Here is a 19,371-nt window from a genome sequence, read left to right on the forward strand (position 1 = left end):
GCTCGACAAAAACTAAAGACTTAGCGACATAAACCCCACAAAAACCTGTTGACGATCTCAGGTGCTCTGGAAGGGTAAGCAAATCCTGCTCCACCAATGGCACCCATTGGGTTGCTCATGTTATTACAAACCCAGTAAATATTGTACTTTCAGTAGGTCACATTCGTGAAAAGGGAAGAAGATTGTAGTAGTAACATAAGGAACATATCCTTAAACTATAAGTTTTATTTCTCTAGGTTATTTAAATACGAAAATATTTTACCTTTGTCTGTCCTCCTCATTAGGAGTAGGTGGTCTAGAAAGGCCATGTGTGGAGAAGTAGAATGGTGGAAACTCTACGTTCAGTATGTCTTTGCTGTAGTCATCATGTAAAGCATAGAAATCATTCTTCATGTCATCAGTCTCTTCTTGCTCCTGCTTCTTTTCTTCATGATCACCTTTAAAAATAAAAATTAAGAAATTGTAAAAAATAATTAACAAGATAAGTCAAAATTTACAAAAGAAGATCAGGTTATGTATTACAGCACTATACAAAAGATGTTCTTCATCATTTTTAGAGGTGTGAATCCAAGGGTCAATGTAAGAAGGTCACAATTAAAACAATTTTGGTTCAATATGAATTCAACCTTTGTGATGGTCTGATTATGTTAGAAGCATTACTTTGTGGTTTTCACTCAAATTACATACTATTTTATAGAAAATCATAAGATAAGATAAGATAAAATATTTTATTAGTTTGAAATTCAAAATTACAGGTTTGATACCAAAATACACATTGGTTATAAACAAACATACAAACATTTATCTGACCAAGCTCCATGATGATCACAAAAATCCTCAAAAAAATGTTGTGCATTTTGCTAGTACTGAAAGGAAAATATTTTTTGATTATTTATGAAGATCTCTTTAAAAACTTTTTTTCCTGAAATTTATGAGAACTTTGTCCTCTATTAAAACAATTTACCATGTTCAGAAGGTCTCTCTGAGATAGTGTCCATGTCTGGAATATAGAAAGCCGAGGGTGGTTTACCACTGTCCGCACTACTAACATGGCTGTAGTAAGCTGAAGGTGGCTTACCACTATCTGCACTACTAACATGGCTATATACAGCTGATTTGGCCAAGTCATCATACCCATTATGTCCAATAGAGTAGTCCCCATTACTTACACCTGAAATAAAAGTAGATTTTAGTACTTAAATTATAGTTCTGCGAAGCCTCAAACACAGGGTTCTGTTAAAATCTTCAAGAGAACATAAAGTGAAGATATGGTTACCCTTCCAAAACACCTGATATCACAAAAATGTGAAGCTTGATACTGTCATACCCTTCACAAGAACCTGATATTAGGATAAGGTTACAGTTTCAGAGTACCTAATATAACTGACATGTGAAGCAGGATCTAGTAACACTACAAGATCATATAATATAATTGACATGTGAAGCAGAAGATGGTTGCACTACGAAAGGAACTTATATCACTGACATGTGAAGCAGGAGTTAATTTCACAACAAGAGCATATAATACCATTGACATGTAAAGCTGGAGATGGATACACTACAAGAGCATCTATTAATGTCACTGACATGTGAAGCATCAGATGGTAACTCTACAAGATCATATAATACCATTGACATGTGAAGCAGGAGATGGTAACATTACAAGAGCATCTAATATCACTGACATGTGAAGTATCAGATGAGTACACTTCAAGATCATCTAATATCACTGACATGTGAAGTATCAGATGAGTACACTTCAAGATCATCTAATATCACTGACATGTGAAGTATCAGATGGGTACACTTCAAGATCATCTAATATCACTGACATGTGAAGTATCAGATGAGTACACTTCAAGATCATCTAATATCACTGACATGTGAAGTATCAGATGAGTACACTTCAAGATCATCTAATATCACTGACATGTGAAGTATCAGATGAGTACACTTCAAGATCATCTAATATCACTGACATGTGAAGTATCAGATGAGTACACTTCAAGATCATCTAATATCACTGACATGTGAAGTATCAGATGGGTACACTTCAAGATCATCTAATATCACTGACATGTGAAGTATCAGATGAGTACACTTCAAGATCATCTAATATCACTGACATGTGAAGTATCAGATGAGTACACTTCAAGATCATCTAATATCACTGACATGTGAAGTATCAGATGAGTACACTTCAAGATCATCTAATATCACTGACATGTGAAGTATCAGATGAGTACACTTCAAGATCATCTAATATCACTGACATGTGAAGTATCAGATGGGTACACTTCAAAATTATCTAATTTCACTGGCACGTGAAGCAGGATAGGGTTCCCCCTAAGAGCACCTACTTTCAACCTGGGTTCTTTCTGGGAGTAATGGTATAAATCCTTAAAAAGGGTCTTATTTGTTCATACAACTGTCTTTTCTGATTTTGATTTTAATTTTTTTGCCAATTGTTTGCTACAATCAGATCATCATTTCATAATACATATATAAATTAAGAATAGTCGGTTTCACTTCAACTACTTGCTAATAACTGAAGTGTTATTCTAATACATTTAATGCGTTAATACTTTGATGAACTTGTCTCCAAATTAACCATTAATCCCATATAATACTGTTATAGCCAATCACCTAAATCTGTACAAATATTTTAAAGTTCATTTAAATCCATTTAGCCTAATACCTCCAAATATAATTCATTCATTGTGTGAATTTAACAAGACAATCGGTACTTTCATGTTTAATGCTTCACAGTTTATTTTGGATGCATTCCAGTTTAATATGAAACATAAATATGTATTGAGGATATTATTTATTCCAATCTTATTTTCATTGACCCTTATCATATATTGTCCTTTGGCATTAATAAACTAAATATAAATGAACCTGCATATTGATCCATGAACTTGTTAAATGCAAGTCTATAACCTACTCAGAACTAGACCAAATGAGGATCTTCTATGCTTTGTTTTTAAGCTAGACCTATCAAAAATCTTCTATTACATATACATTTTCTTTCTTCTAGTATATAATTTCATTCGTATATATGTTATACCACCAAATCATAGTACATTACATTCGGGTGCATGAGAAAAAGGGTTGGAAAAAAAATTATCCCTTGAATTTTACAGTTGTTGGAAAGGAGTAGGGGCATTATGCCCTAGTTTTGGCTGAAGAAAATGAAATGTTTGATAACTATTTCAAATTGGCACATAACGTTTAGAAATGCATAGGGTCAAGAAATATAAATGAAAAACATTTAAGATTTTTATCTGATGACGTCACAACTACGTCAGTATATGTACTATTTTCACAAAAACGATGAAAAATACAGAATTTATGCAGTTTTCTGACGTTATATCTATTGTAGAAACATCCTGGGCAGCCTAGAAACAACAAAATAATTCAACAAAAGCTTTATTATAACTATTGGCATTATCTCACGAAATATCAAGTTGTGTCTTGGGTGCGCACATACTTTTTCAGTCTAAAATATACTTCAAATTTGATGAAAAAACAAGGAAAATCACAAAATTTAACAAAATATGCAAATTAGATTATGATTTGTTGCCATGGCAACTTGTTCGATGTCAAATTTGTTTTGTTTTTCTTAATACCTTATACCTTAGACAAGTTTTCAGTAATTTAAGAATATGTATGATAACTTTAAGATATGCAGTAATTTTGCAGTAAAAAAAACATAAATCTTTGGTGTTTCAAAGCACACTAATTTTTTTATTTGATGTTTCTATAGAATATTTTGGAAACTTGAGGTTACATGATTATTAAAGCTTGTACACAGGAAGAAAAGGATGAAAATTTGAGTGGTTGACTTCCTGTGATGGTTGTTTACATATAAGCAATCTAATGTTATGTGAATTGTTTTCTATAGTCCTGGACAGGATAAAACTGTACTCATTCCAAGTATTTCCTTTATTTTAAGCAAGGATAAATTCTGCACAATTTTTTGAAAATTGAAAATTTAACAAAGACTAATAAGGAAAAATCAATGGTGGTATTACACCTATAGACCAAACACTATATTACCTGTAAGTATATTACCAATCACCTATTCCTGATAGATTTTGACAGAAATTGCACATAATTACATGTTCTCGGTATCTAACTACGATTTAAATTATTTACTTGGTAATCTTGAGAAGGAATATTACTTTTTTCACACGAATATGATATTTGTTTACTAATGATTATTTCAAGCTGAAATGAAATAATTCAAAAGCTATTACTCAACATATCTAAAAATACACCATTTGTAAAAATAAAAATGTTCTATCAAATATAGTGTTAATGACTATTTTTGAATCAATTTAAATAACTTTAATGTGATTCTAATATTCTTATTAATGAAATGCAGATTAGCTTGAGATATATTTTTACTCTATGAATTTTCTACTGTTGCCTTGACACTATATTAAATGTCATACTGTGGGCCTTCTTTTACTTGGGAGGTCCTACACCTACAACTACCCACAAAAATAAAGGTAACATATAGGTATCAGAACCTATTAAGTACAGTTTCCAGTTTACAATATCAATGAGTTTATGCCATACTCAATGTTATAGAACATTCTTATAAAACTTGGACTGTTGACTCCCTGTTTCAAAGATTTATACTTTCTGTAGAAAATATTACTATGACTTTAAGAAAACTTTTACATTTAGTGTACAAATTTATTGAAACAAGATGTTTTTTGAAGTAAAGATAATATTTTCATTATATGTAGCCTAATATATAATTGATATCATCAATTTAGTTTTATATATAATTGGTATTATCAATTTAGTTTTATTCTCAGTGGAAAGTCAAAACTAGAAATATTTTTTGTTTCAATCTTCCTCAAATATTCATAAACTCTATATTATTTTCAAGTGCTTGTCAGATAGGTATAAGTGCTTACTGTGCATGACATAATATTCATTTTTTAATTTAACTTTATCAAGTGAAATAAATATTGAAATACAAGAAATATTTTGAGTAAATATTTATTTTATTGTAATATCATATGTATTTTTTGTTTAATTTTCTCTATCATAAATTACTTTTAAAAAAAAATAGGGAAAATTTTACACTTTTATGCATAGCAACATGGACCCACCTTATTTAGCCTTAACATGCTGACACTAAACATAGTGAACTTTCTAAAAGTACAATTGCATTAAACAAAGACTAAAAACAAACACAATTGATGTTGTACACTTCAGAAGATATATATGTTACTCAGGACTAGAAATTGTATGAGATAATTGGGAGCACCTGTTGAAATCCTCCTAGTAACATCACACAATCAAGCAATAAAAAGACTTACAAGCCGTAGTATGACAGATATTTATCAAAATAAATTTTACATATATGTTGAATTTCTTAACCTTTTGTCAATTAGTTAAAAGTGTTTATGTTTATGACACTTATGTAAATAGACTTTTAAAACAAATGATCCCTTAACAACACCTTATTCATATCGTAGACTACTGTCAATTCATTTATCCTTATTTTTCCTGGATACCAATTTTCATAGATTTTAAAGATGATCCCTTGAAACACAGATAAATGAATGTTAAATAATGAAATGGTCTTCATCTTGTATTTTACATCAAGTTATGACTTATAGATGATTATAAGTTATTCATATGTATTCAGAATTATTCAGATATAATCTGTTTAACTCTGATGCATCCTTTAAAGTAAATATTTACATTTGAGCTACACACTTTCTACAACCTATTTAATTTAATTGTTACTCGGTGAAAAATTACTAACAAAAGGGTGATTGTACTTAATCCTTAGTTATAAGAGAAGTCAATATCACCAACAAATACATGTACTTAAAACTTCATAGTCATTCCTTTATTGTGTTGAAAAAATTCAATTTATATTTCTAAACTTAGCTATAGGTAAACAAGGCTCTCATTACCTGTTAATAAGTTCAATTTTATATCTTTTTGATATGATTTTAATCAGAAAAGGAAAAAAATAAATACTTTTATTGACATCATTGTTAAAATATTCAAACATTGTATGAAAAAAAATCAATGTAGGATTTTCAGCTGTTTAGTTGTAAATATATTGAGTAGATTTTCCTGCATAAGGATGTAAATTTAATTGGAGAAGTACGAATATTAAATGATTATTGCTAAATTATGCTTATGACATATACAAAATGTAGGGTAATTTACCAATAGAAATGTATGACATTTAATGACTTTGACCAACAAACATTTAAAATGTAAATATATCTATAGAAAACAGATAAAAAATTACTTAAGAATCCATTTATTTTCTCAAACAATTTAAAAATGTTAATTTGACTGCCATAATCTCCCAAAATACATTTAATATCCATGTCCCAAAAATACTTAGTCATTATTTAAATTCTAGTGGGAATAGTGGAATTTATGGCCACGAACACCTCTATTTCACCATTCTTCATTTATTCTTGCAAACCTTTTTTTTAGTTTATGGTCATATTTTTAGGTAAACATTATAAATGATAATATTTAAATATATACAAAGTAAAAACAATAAAAAATCAGGAGATGACAATAAATATGTTTGTAAACCAATCATATATGCCTGTCTTTATATTTTAGCTTCAATCATGAGATCAGTCTGCATAAAAATTGATAAAAGATCAGAGACAAAAACAATAGTCATTATTGACAAGACTGACGCAAAGACAACAAGCAAAGACAACAAGCCCATCAATGCTAGCAATGTTTTTATGTTTTTCTAATAATTTAAGAGATTATCCTTGATAACTATATTTTAATAACACAATGTAATTTGTATTTCAACTTAATCACTGAATAGTAATTTAATGTCGACCTATGTTAGTAAGGGGGCATTATGTTTTCTGTTTTATGTGTCTGTCATAAGTCAATTCATCCTTTTTTTATAACATACACTTCAATGGTTTTAAACCTGACAAATCATATAAGTATTGAGCATACCATTTATATAACTGGTGCTGTCGTAATCACTTTGTATTCCTGAGGAGTTGATTGGTGGAAGTCTGGTATGTCCGTTAGTGGCCCCATTCTGTTGTCTCTGTGTTACCCTTGGTGATAGACCAAACCTTTCTACTGGACCGCCAACTTTGTCATCTCTACTTAACAGAAACTCATGAAGGCTGCAAATATTAAGTTCATATAAGTGATTACTTTAAAATTTTTAGCATATTCTCATTTGTAAAGATCTGATGAAATATACTTTTCATAATTTGTTGTCAATGTAAATGCAAAAAATTATATAAAATTGGAATTCTATAAGATTTTTTTATAAACATACATTGCCGTGATATAGCCTTTTTGTGCTAATGCGGCGTAAAGCAACCAACAATCAATCAATCAATATAAACATACTACATTTGTGCAATTCACCCACACACAACTTCATTTTCAAGTCTTCTGTATCCTTTGTTTTAACATCCGTACATCAAGATTGTATTTTGTCATACATGTAAGAGGTTTAGCTAGCTATAAAACTAGGTTAAATCCCTAATTTTCTACAAAAAGAAAATGCCTTTACCTAGTCAGTTATATGACAGTTGTTATCCATACTTTTGATGTGTTTGAGCTTTTGATTTTGCCAATTGATAACTAACTTAAGTTTTGAATTTTCCTCAACCTTAAGTATTTTTGATATTTTACTTTTTATAATTGGTACCTATATTTGGAGTGATACTTGTAAAAAGTCTATGAATATTTCATTTCTGAAGCTCCAAAAAGGGGGGTTCCCCTTCCTCTCACTAGTTCTGCCTATGATAATCATATTTTAAATACAATGCCAGATTCAGCTTCATTTGTTAATAACATATATATCACAATTGAAATCTGAACATTATTACATTTCTTTCAATTAACCACTTATATGGTTCTAATCAACTGAAGTTCAATCCAAGACATATTATAAGAGGTATAAGTATGAATAATATATTACAGTCCAAAATCATCTAATATTATTGAAATACCTTTTCCTTCTAGGAACAGGAAGTGATTGTCTGAGTCTAGGGTCATCTGGACTGCTTGGTCTAGGAGGTCTTGGACTTAAAAAATAGTTTTCTTCTGTTGTGAATGCTGGAATGAGAAAAACAGGTAAATTACGTTTATTACCTGTACTTCATGTTCAAAACATGAAATGTTTCAAATGACATTTCCATCTATGTTTTGAAGGAATAAATTGATTGACAGAAAACTGTCACAAGTCTGAGGATCAGCACATACAGATTGGTTGATTCTTGTTTGCTCTTCCCTTCAAACATGATGAAGGCCGTACATTGACCTATAGTTGTTAATTTTCTGTGTCATTTTGTCTCTTGTGAGAAGTGTCTAATTGGCACATCATTTTTATATAGAACTACAGCATTTCGTAGAGTTCAGTATTTTTGTGATTTGACTTTTTAGTATGATATAAAACAATGTGGTTCTGACAATAACAGTGACCATCTTCATGTTTAATGACTCAAAGTTCGCGTTTAAAAAAAAAAGATATTTGTTAATTCACATTGTTTGTGTATTTGATTTAAAAATAGCCTCTGTACTGGCCTTGAACTGGCCTGAGTCACAGACAAGAAGAAAACAAACATAATCTCAAACCAAAACTAAAACGCAGAACAAGAAAACTTCCTCTTTTATAAGCAATGACATTCGCCTTGGGTCAATTCCAATGAAAATTATCATAAAATGTCACTATTTAAATATGAAATTAATGTTTTCTGACTTTAAAGTTAAATTATTTAGATAAATAACTACTAATGGTCAAGTTTTGTTTTGAATGTTGAACTAAGTTATTTACTTGGAACACTCAAAATAATGGCAAACATTGACATTAATTTGTTAATACATTTAAATATTTGTTCTTACTGTGGAGCATAACAGTGAAAGTTAAGACATATTGTAAACTATAAACTCTAAAGCTGTATTTGTCAAACCCTAGAAGTATGAATGAAATAAGAGATGTTGGGTATATGTTAATGATAAAGCAAACTAGTACACACACACTTCCCTCGTGAAAAGGTGATTAAGGTCAAAATGAAATCGTCTAGATGGAGTCTTGTGATTTAGATTGTTTTTGGTGGCCTGAAAGAGGACCAATACCATGGACAGAAAAATTGACAATCTTAATCAATTAATAAAAGATTCAACACATCTTAATCTTGACCAAATTGTGAACTACTAAGACAAAACAGCCATCAGTTAACAAAAAATAGGAAAAGATATATAAGAAAGAAACATTGAGAAAAACTTCAATTTTCATTTAAAATAATTAAATCAAACTGATGTTATGAAATGGCAACTCAAAATTCATTCTTTGGATGATACTAAAAACGGTAGAATCTGTTATTACATCAATCTTGAATTATTCAAGTCCACATCAAATGAATTTTAATAGTGTTAATTTCAAGTTTAGAACAAAATTTAAATGTCATATGCAAAATAATTTTCATCAGTATAATAAATCAGAATCTTGAGTAGGTTTTATAAAATTTTTACCACCCCTTTTTTTTTTATTATATAAAAACGCTTTCATTTTAAACTTCAATATATATTTCAAACAATATCAAAATACATTTAATATCTAACTGCTTATGTAATATTTACTACCATAAAATTGCCAGGACTTATAAATATTAATATGAGTAACGTCACAATAAACTTCACTTGATTTAAAAAGCCTTACACAATACACCTCAAACTTTACATATAAAAAAAATCATTATTCTTTTTTAAATGGCATTAATATGATATATACTTGAATTATAATGAACCCTTATACACAAAAAAACTTTATGAATTTTTTAATACTAATAATTATAAACATCAAATTAAATATAATTCTAAGGCCTCCTGGTGATATCACTTTCAAGTGCAGTATAGACAAACAGACCAAAACATTTATTTAAACTTATATATTGTATTTAGTGTTTGCATACAATAAGTTTTTAAAATCTAGAAGAAAAATAGAGTCCAGGTTTTTAATGTAGCCACTAACAACGAGTTTATCCAACCTGTCCTCCAAAAAAGGAATGGTATGATAAAGCAGCTTTGGTCTCTTGGATTCAAAAATTATAAATCTATAAAAAAAAAATAAGACCCTTCAAATGATCCAAAGACTTGAGAAGGAGATAGGAGATGACTATTTGTTTTTTATTCCACAAAAAAATGTACATACTGTGGATTCATTATTATTCGTTGGATATCAATTTTTGTGGATTTTGTGAGTACAGTAGAACCACGAAATCAAATGTTCAACGAATATCATCTTTTCAATAGGCTTTGTATACAGAGATTGACAAAACCACGAAATCCAATATCCAAGAATATGCAAGTTTTCAGCAATCCACGAAAATTGATACCCACGAAAATAAATGAATCCACAGTATTTGTTTTCAAATTTTAAACTAAAATTTAAGGAAAACTGCTAAATACTTCAAAGAAATATTATGTTTGGATATAATGAATTTTGAATTTTGTATTAGATGTGAGCAATTATTTTAGTCCTGTACAAAAAGAACATTTGCTGTAAGATGTCTCTTATCAAGATTTTTGTGTGGGTATTATATCTTTCTTGGTAAGACTGTCATGACTGTAACTGACAGCTAATTTAAGGTAAAGGAACAGTAAATGGGCTATGTCGCAGATTTTGCTACAAAATTGCATACAACCTTGGCTCGTTGAACTACAACTGAAAATCGAAAAAATAAAACATTTATCTCTTTTATTTGCTGAAAAGTTGCAGATTGATTTCTCTTAATATGGGTGAACATTTGTATAGAAAGCACATAAAATCGGCGAAAAACCTTCTTAAATTTGTCTTAAAATCGCCAAATCTCTAAATCTACTCCATAGATTTTTCTTACAAAACTATATATTGTTGACACATACATTTCTGTTTTAATGATATAAAATAATCATAGGGTCACTGACTTCTATTTTTATCTAATAATCAATTTGTTACCTTAATGGTAGTGAAAATCAGTCAAAAATCAACGTTTTACGGCCTGCAACGCGATAACATTACGATTATTTCGACGTTTAGTTGGATTTTTTTCTCACAAAGTACGCAACTTTGAATGATGTATACTGTAAAAATGAAGTCGGTGACCCTATCTTTATTTTGCATCATTATAACGGAAATTTATGTATCAACAACATATAGTTTTTTAAGAAAAATCTATGGAGTAGAATTAGAGACTTGGCGATTTAAAGACAAATTTTAGAAGGATTTTCTCCGATTTATGTGCTTTCTATACAAATGTTCACCCATTTTGTAAGAATTCAATCAGTAATATTTCAAATGATAATTGAGATAAATGCATTATTATTTCGATTTTCAGTTGAAGTTCATCGAGCCAGAGCTGTATGCCAAATTTTACTGAAATCGAAGACATAGCCCATTTACTGTAACTTGACCTTAATTTAGTTTTGTCAAAATAGTGTAAATGTCAATTTCAGGATGAATGTGTCAATTTAACCATGTTGAAGACATCATATTGACTCGAATGGCTAGGTTGTGCAGATTGTTTCTTAAATAATTAGTCAATAAAGAATGGTCTGTACTGAACATTTGAATATGTGAAAATATAAAATTTATAAATGTTTGGTCATGAGCAACACAATGGGGAACCATATGAGGAGCAGGATCTGCTTACACATCCAGAGCACCTGATATTACCCCTAGTTTTTGGTGGGGTTCCTGTTAGTCTTAGTCTTAAGTTTTGTATGCTGTGTCTTTTATACTATTATTTGTCTGGTTTTTTTTTTTTTTTTTTTAAGACATTGCTTGGTCAGTTTATTTGGATCTATGAGTCTGACTGTCCCTCTGGTATCTTTTGCCCCTATTTTGAAAACTATTGGAGGAGTTGATAAACTAACGAGTTTTGTTTTTTTTCTAAACTTTTTCTAACTCTAGTCAAATAAGAGGATGTAGTATGATGGCCATTGAGAACTATCCAGCAGTTATTTATTGAAACTGATATAATCTTTATTTCTGTCATCAATATCAAATAATTCAGAAGAAATGTGAGTGACAAACAAAAAGACGCCAATTCTCCCTTACCAAACTTTAATTTGCGTATACCTTATCTTTCCTTCAATAATCAACTTAAAATCATTTATCTTCATTCATAGGGTCATCTTGTGTACTTAATACTTTTTAAATAGTTTCATTGAAGTTCATTAAACAATTTAAGACAAGTTTGCTCAAATGACCCTGAGTCCAGGATCTGAGGAACAGTTCGACCTTAGTGGGGGGTCAAAAATAAATTTCTCATGAAAAATTATAATTCACATAATTAAAAGTCTTCTGTGGCAACCTATCCATATAACATTTATCCATTATTGAATGTTAGTATATCAAATCTATATTTTAAATTGATTGCCAATAAACTGAATACAGATAAACACATTATCAGTTTGAACTGTCCTTTTAAACTTTGGATAATAGCGTTATTGATGGGCGACTCAACAGCTTATAAAATTGTCCATACCTATTTGTGGGGTACAGTGCTTGTATAAAGACCTTTATTAACTACTACAATTCAGTGGATATAAGCCTGTTTATGATATACAAATATTTATATTTTCATCATATATCAATACTAAGGACATCAAGTTGACACTGCTTTACTGACTATAACAAAATTTTAACTCTGTATCAATAATTATATTTTATGCTTTTGGTGAAATGTGTTATACGAAACATTTGATCTAAAGTTAACAAGTTCTTAAGTGGTTATAAATATATTTTCTGCACATGTAAATAGATGATAGTCTGAATTGGACACTAAAGAGAAGGTATTAATCAGATCTTTAGGCTTGGTAAAATATTGATGGGGTCAAATAACATTAAATTTTACAGATTAATTACATGGCCTAATTTAAATGAAAAAAGTTATAGAGTTTTCTATAATTTATGATATTTTTGACAAACTTAAAAGAAACATTAAATTTTATTGCATCTCAAGTTCAGCAAAACAAGATCCAGAATTTCTAAGCACTTGTTACCTGTCATAACTTGTATAATTGTTTAAGTACTTTTGACTATATTAAAAAGAGACACTTTGAATTTGGTACAATGGAACAATTAAGGTGGTACCTAACACTACAGGGAGATAACTCTGTAAAGTCAACTAAACGTTTTAATTACGTTGTGTTGTAAAAGGAATATTAAGCTTCTCAATGAACAAAATTGGTGTTTGTCAAATTGCTATATAACCAGTGTAATTTTTCTGATAAAACGGTTGGTTCAATTTCTTTGAAATTTTTGTATTTTTGTCAAAGGGTCAAAGTAAATACTTTGTCAAAATTTTATGAAAATTAAACGAGCCAAATTAATTTTAGTGAAAGTGTTGGGTACCACCTTAAATCTATTAAAAAAAGTATTTTTTTACGTAACTAATTCAATTAAATAAACTTCAACCACAACAAAACCAACTTTTGAATCTGTATAACTGTCATGTCACTTAAGACATCCCATATATATTTTATTGCAATAATAAGTATTGTTATGTACCTGTCTTTTACCTTGCATAGTTAATTTAATAAAATTAAGAATGGAAATGGGGAATGTGTCAAAGAGACAACAACCCGACCAAATAAAAAAACACAACAACAGAAGGTCACCAACAGGTCTTCAATGTAGCGAGAAATTCCTCGCACCCGGAGGCGTCCTTCAGCTGGCCCCTTAACAAATATATACTAGTTATATTAAGACTGGAAACTTATTGCAGATGTGACATAAAAAAAAAAAAAATTCTGTGATATTTCAATTTTCCTTGTCTACTTACAAAATCTGGTTGTATCATAGATGTAAGATGTGGTCAAGTTACGAGCCTGTGGACTGTAGTTATTCCCAATTGAATCACTGACAAGTCGGAAATGTTTGTGCTCTTTAGATGGTGCTGCTTTTGTAAATGATCCTTGCTGTAAGATTTTAGGTTTTCCACTATAACCAGGCTGAAATAGACAAGACATTTCCATATGATACTATACACAATCTATGTTTCAATGTGTAGTAAACATGTAGGTTAAAAATAAGAAACTACGAAAAAGATGTGATATAATTTGGGTTTGACCACTGAATTTGATCAACTGACTTTTAGCTTACATAATGAGAAGTTATTCAATACTGTATTTATTAAAACTATAAGGGTAAAGGTTGAAAGAAAATAAAAGACACTGCACACACAGGAAAATCAGAATAATGTTCCCACAAAAAAAAGGGGGGGGGGGGATAAGAACCTTGTCCCCCTAAAATCTGTATCTTATTCAACTTGATCTGAGTTTTTGCAGTTTTTGCATTTTCTTTGATCTTTTTCATATCATTTTTTTAAAATGCTTTTAGAAATTTTTAAGTGCTCTGCCAGGGTTGTGTTATAACTCTTGAAAATTTTAATGTCTTGTTTAAGAAATATCCTATATTTGTAGATGTAAGTGGTAGAATCTATATCAAGCTATATACACACACACTATTACTAGCTATGGATATCGGTTGGAGCATGTTTCTCATTTCTATTAAAAACTTGTGTTTGCTATTTTGTACAGCAGAATTTTGCCTACGACTTCAATTGCCACAAGACAATGCAACTGTGTACTGCATATCATGATCAGTGGTACCTAATGCAGCTGCTGCACAGATAAGCAGAACTAGGGAGTGACATTATAAAAGCAATTGTTGTCATATTACAACATCATCAAAGACTTAAAAGAGAGAAATAAATTACACAGAACTCTGTGATAACATTTTTTTTTTAATTTTTCCCTTTAGACTGAAAATGACAATGAAACTCTTTTTTGGAATAATTTACATTTATCAATAATTAAATCATATTTCTGTTTTTCAAAAGACGAATTGGAAATTGCTCACACTATAATAATATCATTAAAACTATCTTCTGTTTTATAGAAAGAAGCAACCAGACATTTTAACTTAACTGTCATTAAAGTTAATTTATCAATCATTTTCAAATATTTCTACAAATATCCTTTTCATCTACTGATTAATTATGACTTTTCATTGTTTCAGAAGAGTTATGGTGAAGACTTATACTGATGTCTATGGGCTCTCAGTTAGGAGTAAAACACTTTCATAAGTCTTATTATGTCAAATTACACATCAATTATCTGTCATTATAGGGAAGATCAGTTAAAACATAATTTTCCATAATTTCATAGTTTTGATTCTTATTAACACACACACTTCTGATGCCAATTATATTTTATGATGAGACTTCATTAAACCTAATAGGAATGGTTTTTTTTTATTATTTTGTTTTCTTCAGGAGCACTGTTCAAGTAACTGATAAGAACACTTAAGCTATGTTCCTTCAGTAGCTTCAACTCTCCTTCCAAATTATGTGCCTCCTTTTTATTTCATAGTTCAGGTTATCAGTCATTCTATTGGTATCAGCAATGTTAAGATATTTTAGTTTATTTTTACCTTTATGACATGATGGGTTAAAGAGACAGAGTGGGAGGTTTGTGTGCACTGATTTAACAAAATGTACCAAGACAGGTAATCTGAACCATGTGTTTTAGTTGTTGTACACATTTTTTGTACAAGGGTTTCAGTGGTTAGTACAGTCACAATATTGTTGGTATCATCATTTTTAATGCATAATTCATCTGAATCTAATCTAAACAAGAAACACTTATGAACCACATTAACAAACGACAACTACTGAACATCAGATTCCTGACTTAAGACAAATTTTTAAAAATGTTTTAATGGTACCAAACCTTCACCCTTATCTGAAACAATAGTGTAACATCACAACATAGAAAGACACACTATAAATATCAATTGAAATGGCTTAACTTAATCAAAAGACATATTAACAGAAGTGAACATACACTGAACAATAAGTCGAAAGTTTTTTTTGTGAAACCCACTCCAGGACCTTTCCAATCCTGTTAGGTATTGAATTTTGAAAGATATTCTTACATTTCTTAGTATTGACACCAAAATTTAAATTAGAGATTCTTCAATATCTCAGTTATCATATGTAAATTATTGACTAATAAAATTCTACAATAATGCCAAGTAAGTATCATTTTACATGACAAAGTATGTAAATAACTAGATATTTATTTAAATCTTCCTTATAAAATCATATTAATCTTTTTTTATAAAAAGATCCAAAACATTTATAAACGGAACACAGCACGGACGAGTGACATCGATAAACTTATCTCACTGCAGGTGATTATGTGACGAAATGGAAGATATTAAAAATTCTAATTTATGCCATCAGGGAACATAAAATATCTTAAAATAAACTGGATCGATCAAATCTATTGAATAGAAATTTGTAATTTGCAATGATCTTCAAGACCCATTCAAACAAATTATCTATGTGAAGATTAAATAAAGGAGTTCAAATTTTCTTTATGATGAAAAAAAAATGCTAATTTATATGATTCTTGAATTACAAGTTCAAACACCTTGTTTGAAATATGTTTTAAACTACTTATCAAATACAATTGCATTTTTTTCCCTTTCTAATCCCCCAAAAATAAGATATGAATTTCCACAGGTATTAATCTTCCTATTGATTACAAATTTAAATTAATTCCACACTACATTTAGATTTTAGGGTTTCCTATACTATAACTTATAACAACCCAGTTGCTTATTAATCTCAAGCTTAAATTCACCATGTAAACAACTATGTAAGTGTAATCGAATAAATTTCAAAGTATATAACAAGTACATAACATATACTAAGGAATGGGTCATGTTAAAACTAGGATCACAGTGAAAACTTGAAGATTACTTTTGCAAACAATGATATAGAAATTCTAAATTTTCATCTTTCAAGGTTAATTTAGGATACCATTTCCAACTGAAATTTTCTATTTTTAGTGAACTCCTTTAAAAATAAGGAGATGTGGTATGATTGCCTGTCAGACAATTGTCCATAAAAAGAAAAACTAACATGGATTGTACCACCAAGAAGTCCCTACACATCATTAAGGCTTAACTATGAGCAAAACCTACGCCTTACAAAAGGTAGCCTTTGCTAACAAAATGTGAAACTATAAAACAATAGAGAAAACAATAGAGCTGTTGTCTGCTCTATGGTCGGGTTGTTGTCGCTTTGACACATTTCCCATTTCCTTTCTCAATTTTATAACTGTCTGGTTGAGCCATCAAAATCAAAACAATATACAATTCAGGGTTCTCCCCAGATATTTTGTTAAGCATCCTGGAAAACAAAGGAAATTTAAAATACCATCTTGTTTCTAAAAAATTATAGCATCGCATTCATAAAACAATCTAAAAAAAAATCAATTCAAAGAGCATCACATTACCATGATGCTAAAAGGCTTTTGGGAGAACACTGATACTCATGAAAGATGACAACCAATGATAAATCATCTGACCACAATAAACCTGACCTAGAATATTGTAAGGTCAAAATGTCTGTAGCTCAATTCAACAACAACCTGAAACCACATTCACCAACTATGTTATTGGAGAGCAACAGCTCACCATAAGAATGAACTATGGAACCATCCAGAAAGGGCTAGAATGACATAAGTAACTGTGTGTACTTTTGTAAAGATCAAAGAACAAAGTAGAATCATATTTTAAAATTGTTTAAAATTAAACTTTGGTGCAAAAGGGTTTAAACACTGGAAACATTGATTAATCCTTTAACCAGAAATTATATAATATGTAATAATTTGGAAATGGTCCCAAACCACAAATCACATGGAATTCAATATGTGTGAACTAAGCTACCCTAACAAACTGGAGTGGAAAGTCTGTTCAAAACAGAAATTAAATAGGTGACATAATTAGCTGAATTAATCCTTTAAGCCTAGATATTGACCATGCACATACTCTTTTTTGTCCCTTTAATTAAAAGTATGTGTTTTGATTTATAAAAAGTGCAGACCTTTGCAATTGTTGTCTTATTGTCTATGTGCATGCTATTTTGATACACCAAACATAAGAAAATGTATTGAGAGTCTTCTAAATTGTCCCCTCTGAACATACCATACTAAAGATAATGGTAAATTAAGCAAAATAGCCAATGAGCAAGTATAATTTCAGTCTCACCTTTTAATTGAACTCTTCCAATGACAAATAACTACTTTTAGGTCTTTTTAGTTTAATTTATTCAAATATAGTACATGATACCTCATTCAACATGTTTTAGTTGTACTGGTTGGTGGTTTAGGCATGTTATATATATTGTCTTAACTGTACTCAACAATAAAAGCATTCATCTTGAAGGTTTCATGGTAACATAAAGCTTCAATTCATATAACTGTTGGTATGTTCAAAAATTAGAACCCAATCTTAAACTATGTTGCTGTACTAGATATTGATTTTCTAGAAAGCTTTTTTGAAAACTCAATAAAAAGAAGCCTCTATCCTTTACAATAGTGTTCACAAATGATCATTTTTAAAGTTTTAAAACATTATTAAAACATTGTGATAATAAGGATCAGATGATCTTGAAGTTTTGAATATTTAAGATAAATCTACATGATCCTATTAATCTTATTGTGTAACAAATCACTTCAATATATCATTACTCAACAGAAGAAAAAAAAAGTTTAACATTACATAATAATCTTGTCTGTTGGTTCAAAGACTAGAAAAATAATATCATTATAAAGTACACCTGCAAGGTGTCTGATCAAACCAATTCAAAGACTAAATAGAAAAAAATACCATTAAACACCAATCCTGCAAGGTGTTTGATCAAACATGTTCAAAGACCCCAAAAACTATGTGTCTGAGCAAACTAGTTCAAAGACCAACAAAACAAGACCAATACCAGGTTTGGACCTGCTTTGCTTCATGCAATAGAACACTTTCGAGTTCATCCGTCACCGGAAAAAAATCGTCAATTAGGCGCGCCTTTGTGAGGTAATTTACCAGATAGAGGGGGTTGCCTGTATCCCTGCACTATCAACGTTCATCAAGCGTCATAGTGAATGTCATTGTGTAGGATAAACTAGAAATAATTTTAGTTTTGTAAGTACTTAATCACAATTCCCTGATGGCATCAGTGCTGATTTTCAATTGTGAGAATTTAGTTTGCCGAATAAATTGTGCAATATAGTATTTTAATTTTCCAACCACTCCCTCAACATTAGAAAGGAGGTGACGATGCCCCTAAACGCACAAATGATGTTCACTAAAACCAGAGTTTTTGACGGGAATGCATCGAACTCGAAAATTGTCTATTGATTGATGTAAAATGTCTCTTGGAAAATAAACAATCATTCCCTTTTACTGATGCCAACAAAACTTTGACGAAAATTTTCCGGCATTGGGAATACAAAAGTTACCAGATGAAATAAGAAGAATGAGACTAT

At 30.0% G+C, this 19,371-nt stretch overlaps 1 protein-coding gene across 1 annotated transcript in view; it reads right to left on the reverse strand.

Moving 5' to 3' along the window:
• Nucleotides 1–19,371, reverse strand: part of LOC134716658 (dynein axonemal heavy chain 3-like) — a 138,213-nt gene that overhangs the window by 96,160 nt on the left and 22,682 nt on the right. The window contains exons 3-7 of the mRNA XM_063579667.1: nt 13,821–13,989; nt 8,004–8,109; nt 6,985–7,163; nt 965–1,171; nt 263–437 (exon numbers count right to left, since the gene is read on the reverse strand). Coding sequence (XP_063435737.1) covers nt 263–437; nt 965–1,171; nt 6,985–7,163; nt 8,004–8,109; nt 13,821–13,989 — 836 coding nt within the window. The remainder of the gene's footprint in view (nt 1–262; nt 438–964; nt 1,172–6,984; nt 7,164–8,003; nt 8,110–13,820; nt 13,990–19,371) is intronic.

This window comes from Mytilus trossulus, chromosome 1, assembly GCF_036588685.1.
Source record: "Mytilus trossulus isolate FHL-02 chromosome 1, PNRI_Mtr1.1.1.hap1, whole genome shotgun sequence".
In the NCBI taxonomy this organism is placed as follows: Eukaryota; Metazoa; Mollusca; class Bivalvia; order Mytilida; family Mytilidae; genus Mytilus; species Mytilus trossulus.